We start from the raw sequence: 10,020 nt of genomic DNA, 5'->3' as shown, positions 1-10,020 counted from the left end.
ATGCACTGTTGTGGTATCGAAACTATAAAGACTCCTGGCACAATTATGAGTCCTTTAGATCGAGTTTCGAGCTACAATTCTTACCACCGGGATACCAGCGAAATCTAGACGAAGAAATTCGGCGTCGGACTCAAGGTGACTACGAAGCTTTTAGGAACTTTGTTGTGGCTTTAACTACTCTCATGCGACGCAAGGGAACCCTCAGTCTCCACGAACAACTGAATATTTTGTATACAAATATGAGACCCGAATATAAGTTGACGATGAGGAGACACGACTTTTTCTCGGTCGACGAAATGCTCAGACAAGCGGAACATTGATTGATTGATTGATTGATAATTGATAACACGTTGAGAGCTATTTTAGGGAAAAATCTCCGTCCCCCTCCCCCTCCGTCGGTAGCGTTGGTCCCCGAAACGGCTTATCACCCGAGACGAGGACGCGATAATAAATCAGGAGATAATTTCGGAGTTTCGACGATTGGCGAGTGTCAGTCATCGAACGGCGTGTCGGGACGATTAACCGAGAAGCGCGTAGGCTTCCGGTCAGAGGCCAGACCACGTAGGTCACGAGAGAACTCTCCGAACCCCCGGACGGGTAATTTTTCGAGGACCTCGTCATCTACGAGCCCATGACGTCACTCGGAGCGTGAGCGCGAAGGTTCACCCCGAGAGAACAATACAGTTTCGCGATTGCCCGATAATGTGCGTAGGCCTTGGAGATGGAAAGGCGGGTTATGAAGTAGGGTTGCTGATTGAAAATCATAATGTGACCATGGAGCTCGATACAGGCAGCGCCCTTACGGTCTGCCCCTTTGAGTCGTATCGGAAATATTTTTCACATCTGGCTTTAAAGCCTTGTTATGTAAAACTACTTACCTATTCAGGAAATGAAGTAAGTGTGTTGGGACAGATTTTGGTTAGAGTAAAAGCGGCCAACCAAATTTATCAGAACTTGCCGTTAGTTATTGTAGAGTTAGGCCAAACGGGTCAACCAATGTTGCTAGGTAGAAACTGGCTTGAACATGTAACCTTAGACTGGAAGTCTACATTTTCTCAAGATAAAACTGTAAACCGCTCCGACGAGCACGTTTTTAATAGGCCTAGCCTAAACTCTATTGACAAGTTACCTAACCTAACTTCACTTCAATCAGCTGACTCGGTTCAGCCTAGGGCCAAGGAAGATGTTAAGCATTTAAGGCAAAAGTTTTCTTCTGTGTTTGAAGGAAAATTAGGTTCAATCAAGGGTGTGAAGACACATATAATTTTGAAAGATGGAGCTGTACCGAAGTTCTGCAAATTTCGTCCAGTGCCGTTCGCTCTTCGCAAACAAGTGGAAGAGGAAATAGACAAGATGGTGGATGATGGAATTGCTTATCCTGTTTTGAGTTCCGACTGGGCAACCCCACTGGTTGTTGTGCCTAAGCCTACAGGAGTTAGGCTATGCGGGGACTTTAAGGTAACGTTAAACCAAGTTATCCAAACTGAACACTATCCTTTACCTCAACCCGAGGATATTTTTGCTTCATTATCTGGTTGTTCTGTGTTCTCTGTTATTGATTTACAGACAGCCTATCTTCAACTGGAGGTCGCTGAGGATTCACAGGAGTTGTTAACCTTGGCAACACATAAAGGATTATTTCGTCTTACTCGTTTGCCATATGGCCTATCCAGTGCACCTGCTTTGTTTCAGGCAGCTATTGATGAGATAATTAAAAATCTTCCCGGTACGGTAGCGTACCTTGATGATGTCTTGATTGGCGGACATTCATACCCTGAAGCAGTGTCTAGGTTGGAGCAAGTTCTTCAACGCTTCCAAGAATACGGAGTGAAGGTTAACGATAGTAAATGCAAATTTTTACAACCTGTTGTAGACTATTTAGGTTATAGGTTGTCGGCTGAAGGTATAAGTCCACGAGAAGGGCTAGTGGAAGCCATCAAGGATGCCCCGGAACCAGCAAGTAAGGAGGAGTTGAGATCATATATAGGACTCATTAATTACTATGGTAGATTTATTTCCAATCTCTCTGATAAGCTGAACTGTTTCTATGAGTTGTTGAAAAAGGATGTTCCTTTTGTTTGGTCTAGGAAATGTGCTGAAACTTTTAAACAGAGTAAACACTGGGTGTTATCTTCTGATATTCTTGTACATTATGATGTCAATAAGCCACTAGTGCTTACATGTGATGCAAGCCCTCGAGGCGTGGGGGCGGTGTTGTCCCATTTGATTGATGGCGAAGAGAGGCCTATTGCTTTCGCCTCTAAAACTCTAAGTCAAAGTGAGAAAAATTATTCTCAGCTTCATAGGGAAGCTCTAGCATTAGTATTTGGTGCTAAGAAATTTCATAAGTATATTTACGGGAGAAAACATGTCATATTACAGAGTGACCACCAGCCGTTGGCTACTATCTTTGGCTCAAAGCGAGGAACCCCAAGCCTAGCCGCAGCGCGCCTACAGAGATGGGCCCTGATTTTGGCTTCGTATGACTTCGAAGTGAGATATCGCAAGGCGTCTGATGTGCCACATGCCGATGCCTTATCCCGGTTGCCGTTACCGGCAAGTGATTCACTGGAACTGGAAAACAACTTTATCTCGCACACTCAGGAATGCGTGGAGGTACTAAACTGCTTCAGCACGGTGAGTACCGAATCACCTATCACTTCTAAGGAAATTGCTAAATTCACTGGTACTGATCCTATATTATCTAAAGTAAGAGATTATGTTTGGCACGGCTGGCATGGCGCTGTGGATAAAGAGTTATTGCCTTATGTAAAAAGGAAAGATGAACTTTCTGTGGATAGTAATTGTCTTCTGTGGGGGGCCCGTGTGGTCATTCCGACAAAATTGAGGAATCAAGTTTTAGAATTGCTTCATGATCAACATCCAGGCATTACACGGATGAAGCTGTTATCACGTAGCTATGTGTGGTGGCCCGGTATAGAACAAGGTATTGAAGAAACAGTGTCTTCTTGCTATATTTGTCAGTGTACGAGGAATGCAGCTCCAAAAGTCCCTCTCCAACAGTGGCCCCGTGTGTAGGGCAGATGGCAACGGGTGCACATAGATTTCGCTGAAGATACTAATTCTAGGCAACAAATGTTAGTACTAGTAGACAGTTTTTCCAAGTGGATCGAGGTGTTTGTTATGAAATCTACTAGTTCTCTCAAGACCATTGAGCGTCTCCGTTCACTTTTTGCATCGTATGGGCTTCCGGACACTCTAGTATCTGATAATGGCCCTTCTTTTACAAGTTTTGAGTTCAAAGAATTCTTAAAGAAGAATGGAGTAAGGTTTGTCTTATCACCTCCTTATCATCCTGCGTCAAATGGTGCGGCCGAGCGGTGCGTTCAAGAAGTGAAGAAGAACCTGTTGAGACAGGTGTTGAGTGAAGGTGGTACTGGTTCTCTGACTTTGCAACATAAACTTGATAACTTCCTAATGACATACAGAAATACACCTAACACTGTAACAGGACTTACCCCGGCAGAATTGTTTCTCAACTGGAAACCAAAAACTAGGCTTGCACTTCTCAAACCTAACCTCAACGCTCGTATTGACACGAACCTGGACAGACAGAAGGAGAGTTCGGATAGGCATAGGGGAAGGGCAAGATCCTATGAAGTTGGAGAGAAAGTGTTCGTCAAAACTGTCAGGCAGGAGAAAATTGATTGGGTACCTGGAAAAGTTCTGGAAGTAAAAAGTTCTGTAATATATCTTGTTAGTGTATTGGGAAAAGTTAGGCGTTGCCATGCTGACCACCTCAGGTCTAGAGTGAACATGGAAGAGGAGGGGATAGCAGTGCCAAGTTGTGAGCCAAGGTCTCCCATGAAACCAGTACTTCCTGAGCGAGGGGAAACTTCAGAGGACAAGGAGAGGCAACAAGTTTCGCCCAGGCGGCAATCTCCATTGAAGGACTCTGAGACTGCAGCGGTCCAGCCAAGACATGAAGACTCACCTGCGGTAGTGCAGTGCAGCCCGCCCAATCTTAGAAGGTCAAAAAGGACAATACAAAAGCCTGAAAAGCTAGACCTTTAAGCTATTCAGGCAGAAGTGAGAAGAGTTTATTTTAGTTTTATGAGAAGAAATTTTAAGTTGGAATCAAGGTTTAATTAATAAAAATGAAAAAAAAGAAATTTTTATGAAGAGAAAGTTTTATGTTGGAAGAGTATGTTATTTGTGGTCTTACAGCAGTAGTGTGGGCCTAATCTAAATGGTGGCGAGTGTAATATAGTAGCAATAGGATCATATTAGATTATTAGTAACCGGAAACAGATTAAGTTACTGGGTGGCTGCACTGCCTACATCGGCGTGGAGCTCCCTGATTGGCTGCCGATCGGTCAAGGAGTTTTCCGTCTTGATGATCGTCACTTCAAGTCTAGCAAGGTGTGTAACTAGATGTCGCCATGTTGTCTTGTTCTTAATCTTAGTAGTTACTACTTCGTCTGAGACACATTAACTCACGGTATATAGGCTACTTGATCAATAGCGATATAGGCCTATTATCACAGTCACATTTTTTATGCATAGCCTATCAAATATATAGGCTCTATCACAGACGTTAAAATAAATAATAAGTATAGTTGTTCAGTTAAATAGATCAGGGGTAATAGTACTTGTTGTAATATGTAGTTCTACTTCATCAAATCCATTTCAATGCATCAAGCAAAAGAGCTGTAACCCCATGATTAACTTAGCCTAGGCTAGTCTAATAATATTTTAAGACATTTTTATTTTATGATATTAAAAACATTAGGCTACACTAAGCTAATGAAATCTTCCCAAACTTAGCCTACTCGGCTTTTAATTTTTGCTTCGATTTTGACTGCCCTACCCGTCAATGAGGTTAAGGGTATAAGTTAGGCCTAACCTATACAAAATCCTGCCTTAATCTGAATGGGAAAACATTATTATTTGCAGATGATACAACGATGCTGTCCAGAACCTTTAGGATTATTACAGTTGTTCGGCATTTGGATCATTGCCGGCCAATCTTAAAGGATCTTAAGCTACATTCTGTACCGATGGTAGTTAGTATAATTTGAAATCAACAAATAACAAAATCATATTATTTAACCATTGGCTAGACTAAGATTAAGAAAGAGTGTCCAGCAGTTTAAAAGTTTTAGTTTGTAGGGTTGGTAGTGGTGATTGATAACCCATTTCAAGTTTTGTCAATTGTCAGTTAAGTTCACTGGAAAAATGGTCATCTAAAATGTGGTTGCTGTAGAAATTGTAAGTAGTTTTAATATTGTTTAGTAATAAGATTTTAGGAGATTTATTGTATATAGCATTTGTAGAAATCATTTTTGGGAAAAGATGTAAAGTAAATAATAGTTTTCAAATCAATTTTTAATGCTTTTTACAAGAAAATAAAACAAGTAAAGTTTATACAGACCTGTCCAGTTTTGTTCTAGGAGAAGCACATTTTCACAAGGAGTTGTAAGGATCTTAAATCCACTTTTAATTATTAGAATTTGTAGAGAATAGTTTTTATTGGGTTTGTGTGATGTTTTCAGACAGAAATCAACCACATTGATATTGAGATTGACTTCTTGTTCACCTTCTTATGATTGGTCCAGTAGCTTTTGCACCACTTCTAGTTGCTTTGCATGGTATCTGCTAGTGCCAGTTCTGACCATTAAACCAGTGTCTCTGATTAAAGTAAGATCTTTCCACTATTTTATTATTTAGTAAAAGATTTGGGAGTAATAAGACCATAATGGATTTTATTTGGAAAGTGTATTTGGTGTAATTTGAGAACCATAAAATATATATGCATTTGGCCTACCTTGTCTTTTAATTTATCTCACTTCTACTACCAGCTTGAATTAGATTCATCCTAAATTGAAGTATACTACCTAATTGGCTACATGGTAGGGGTAGGCTATAGTTTCCATTCCTGCAAATTTGTGCCGGCACAAATCTCCAAATTTGTAGGAATGGAAACATCCTGGCTCAAGTCGCGGCACAAATTTGTGCCCGCTGACTGCGCGACAAAACATGTGCCCGGGCCGCGGGCACATGTGCCTGCAACTCGTGCATGCAGCAGGTCCTCCAAACTACCGCATGCTCATAAATGACAGGTAATCATAACCTCAAATTTCGTTGAGTCCGTTGGAGGAAATTTTCGAAGCCACTTTGTATGCGCAAATCTCTCATCAATTGATTAAATGCACCTTCCAATGCTCTTTTAGCCAAAAAACTTCTTATCCACTATCTAGGTAGTTTTCTTCTAAGTTCATTGTATGCACCAGCCATAAATAAAAAAGCAGAGGCTGTTATGTCATCCATGGTGATTTGTAGAACACAATATAATCAAAATCAGCCACCGAACCTCACCACATCACAATAAAAGAGAACACTGCCTTGTCTACCAGTTGTAGTGGCGGGACTTGTGCCTGGAATGGAAACGGCATGACAAACTACGTGCGACATGTGCCTCGTCATGGTCACGACATGTGCCTCGACTTGTGCCTGCGACTTGTAGGAATGGAAATGTAGCTTAAGGGTACTCACGGCGTAGTGCTTGATATCCTGACCCTAGAAAAGATGACGTGCAGGCAGTGGTGGATTTAGAACAGTCACAAGGGGGGGGGGACCAGGGTGTCTGAGAGGTTCGGGGGTACCCCCTCCCTCCCCAAAAATTTGTTTAAACTAAGTCTTCAAAAATGGCAGTTTTATACCATTTCTTTGTCCTAAGTTAGTGTGACAAATTATTTTACGCAATTTGTATGCACTACTGTATTAAATGCAGTCAAAAATATATGACATATATTTCCAAACTGCGACTGCCCCCCCCCCTCTGGATCCGCCACTGGGGTGCAGGAGTACTATACCAGAAGAGCACAAAATATAGACTTTTCCTGCTGTCGTCTCAAACATACCTAGAATAGCTATCCTCGTTCTACTATTAACTACAATTCATAACTGCCTACTCATTTGCAGGAGATGGATGCACCCTCCTTCAGAAGGCGCTGAAAGGAATACTAATTATAGGCCGCTGTACTCCGTAGAAGAACTTAAGGAAGAGCACCTAGTGAGATAAGTGTATGTCTGCCATATCATCCGTTAAACAGCCAGGTTTTTGAAGGTATAGTTTATTATAAATATTATATATAGAGTTATTTATTAAATCACTTAATAATTTACTAGCTTCTGTGCCCGTGCTTCGCAACGGGAAGATGAACTATACCGCCTAATCCAAACAGTTGTTAAGTAGTCCGAATTTATGAACAAAAGCCACCAAATGTTGGCCTACTGTATAAAAAAAATTATGACCAACATTGTAATTGCCCTACTGTTTACGTTAAAATATATCAATAACATAATATTCATTTTCATATTTGAGTTGTTTTGTCTCAAGATCAATGAACCAACTATAAAAGGTATCAAATTGCCTCAGTACTGCCAGATTGATCCTGTTTAGTCCTTATGGATTACGGGTTTTAAGGACTTAAGTCCTCATCATGAGATCTTGTACAAGAACATTTAACACTGTAACTTCGAAAGGGTCATCAAGAGTTTAAATGCGAAACACGGACATGTACTATTTACAGTCATAGACGTTTTATGAACAAAACGAGTAGGCTTACTGACAAAAACTTACAATGTCCAACCCCAACCTCGTGCGCACAGTTGCAGATGAGGGTCATGACTGCGATGCGGAAGATGGTTGGGCGGTGGACTTTGTACAGCTCGGCTCCTTGTTCATCAGCTGATCTTGTTTTTTTATTAGAGTATCATACAAAGCGTTAGACTGTAAACTGATTTTGTCGTTTAATAATGTGTTAGCTTGAATTTTGATTGTTTTTTAAATTTCAAATTCTTCTAAAGCATCCATTCCTGTATATTGCTTTTACAATCAAAATAAACTATGCCATGGCTCGGTCCCCAGGTACTTATTTCAATTCAGGAAATTAAAACCTTTACAACTATTATTCAACAAAAACTTCTTTGCACTAACTTGATCAGGGAAATATAGGCCTAGACAAAATATAAAAGGTTTAATTTACCTGTTGCTGATCCTGTTAAAACTGTTAACAAGGGCAGGCCAAGACCATAAAGCACTTCATCCAAAAATAAAATTATTGCGCACCCCATACAGTTGATTTCTTGAAGTTACAAGTTCAGGCGTCCGATAAAAGCATGTAGCTTCCCAATAAGATCCTCCTCAGGAAGATATCTACCTCTTGCCACATTAACAAGAGTTATTCTTCTAGCAAGAAGAATAACTCTTGGTAATGTGGCAAGAGGTTAACATGTGTCTTTAACAAGCAATGAAAGCCCCTTAAAGCTTGAGTTTGTGTCGCACGTTTGTAGGCGGAATAAACCAGTTAAAAACTTTTAGTTAAGGGTACCTATGGTAATTTATTGTAAAATAAGACCTTTTTATTTGAAACTACCAACTACATCAACCCGCATAATTTGGTACCCCCGAGTATTTTAAAATTGTGACTTTCTTTACCAAGATTAAAATGTTTGTTTCAGGAAGAAAGATGTAGCCCCAGCTCTGGACAAAAATATTATGGAGAAGGTTGGCCGCTGTACAGGGCAGCTATAGTTATTATTATATGTTGCCTTTTATTGTTATGTACTGTTTTTATACTTTACCAATAAACCTTATATTTATCTAGAGCAGTTAATTTTGTTAAAATTCTTACCAGTAAACTTCTCTGTAATTTGTAAAGAAAACATGTAAAAATGATTATATATTTTATTTTGATCTTCTAACTATTTTGACAGTTTTATAGATAAAATATTCTTTTTTTAGATAAATTTTTTTATTGTTCTTGTTCGTACATGTCTCAGATAACTATACATAAAGATAAAATGATATTTATATTTGTATCATATATGCGAGTGCCAATCTTAAGAAGCAAAGTTAATATATAGCTAGTAAAATAAAATAATGTTGGTGTTTAATGACTAATGAGTGTACTGTAAAATTGAAATAAGTAATTCAAAAGTTGAAACAAAAACTCTATTTAGCCAACCCAATAAAATCACTCAAGAATTTTCCTCTGAATAAATGTTTGAACTTCATAGTCTAGAGGTGTTAGAGTTAGGTTAATGAGATATAAGACTGCTTAAGGGTGTTGCTCAACATGTAATGAACAAAATTAAATTAAGAAAAACAACAAAAGTAAAGCAAAAGAAAACTTTGAAAAGGCAAAGATCAACAATAATAAGATAAATAAATGTACAACGTTATAATTTACAAGAAAAGAAAATCAATTAAAAAGTTAAAAGAATGAGTTACTGACAAACTATATGACTTGTTTGTTTTACAAAACTTTAGTTATATATTTTATTCTTTTTACATTTTGTTTATTGTCCCAGAAGCACATGCACCGATACACACACTCCGAAACTCTCGATCTTCTTGGTCCAGTGGCCCGTGGTGAACTCCTCGATTTGTTTCTTCAGCTCCGAGACTCCTCACCCCTCCATTTCCTTCATTAGCCCTTCTCATTGGCTGATTGGGTGTTTGACTTATAGGTTAACGATGTTTCTTGGAAGTCAGCCCTACCGATCATCGCCTAGCTCACGTCAGCTGTGAAAGGAATTTGTAAATCGATACTCATGCTACTGTTCAACTCTCTTCACACCATCTGGTCGACTATAGTCCTCGCCACCCTAAGTTGAGGCAGCCAAAGGCCGCACTAGATATACGCCGTGCGGCCTTGGGCTGCCTCAACTTAGGGTGGCGAGGACTATAAGTGTAATGTAAACAGAGTATCTGCTTAGATGAGCACCGTGGTTACGGGGTTAATCCCCTTTCTTACAATGTAAATCTATGTTGTAAACTTCTTGACATACGAGAACTACTTTAAGGACAATTTATACTACGCGTACGCTCATTCTTCCCGTATTGGGGGCCTAAGACATTGAAAAAGGCTGTGCTGGTAAAAGCGACCAGAATACACAGTAAGACCGAAGACCCTAGTTGTTGCCGCACATAAAAATTATACTGGATATATAGCAGGTATGGATACAAAAATCATGGATGCTCAAACAGTG

General features: G+C 39.7%; 1 protein-coding gene across 5 annotated transcripts; it reads left to right on the top strand.

Moving 5' to 3' along the window:
- Positions 1-429: 429 nt before the first annotated feature.
- Positions 430-8,637, top strand: LOC128994183 (uncharacterized protein K02A2.6-like). Of its 5 annotated transcripts, none has more exons than XM_054418554.1 (4): positions 1,469-4,383; positions 5,517-5,661; positions 6,946-7,090; positions 8,488-8,637. In XM_054418554.1, the coding sequence occupies exon 1, from the start codon at positions 3,097-3,099 to the stop codon at positions 4,033-4,035; it is 939 nt and encodes a 312-aa protein (XP_054274529.1). In that variant the 5' UTR covers positions 1,469-3,096; the 3' UTR covers positions 4,036-4,383; positions 5,517-5,661; positions 6,946-7,090; positions 8,488-8,637. The 5 variants fall into 5 exon arrangements, 2 of the variants coding, with proteins under 2 accessions (XP_054274530.1, XP_054274529.1); XR_008490878.1 differs by lacking the exon at positions 1,469-4,383 and adding an exon at positions 5,036-5,232; XR_008490879.1 differs by lacking the exons at positions 1,469-4,383; positions 5,517-5,661 and adding an exon at positions 4,444-4,462.
- Positions 8,638-10,020: the final 1,383 nt, after the last annotated feature.

This window comes from Macrosteles quadrilineatus, unplaced genomic scaffold (genome assembly GCF_028750875.1).
Source record: "Macrosteles quadrilineatus isolate MER2022 unplaced genomic scaffold, UCM_ALF_1.0 Scaffold_5__1_contigs__length_97177068, whole genome shotgun sequence".
NCBI lineage: Eukaryota > Metazoa > Arthropoda > Insecta > Hemiptera > Cicadellidae > Macrosteles > Macrosteles quadrilineatus.
The sequence above is the reverse complement of the archived record's forward strand: the minus strand, read 5'-3'. Positions and strand labels throughout refer to the sequence as shown.

What these genes read in the sequence shown, in the direction of transcription:
- LOC128994183 (XM_054418554.1), top strand. Translation starts at nt 3,097, where the DNA reads ATGTTAGTACTAGTAGACAGTTTTTCCAAGTGGATCGAGGTGTTTGTT.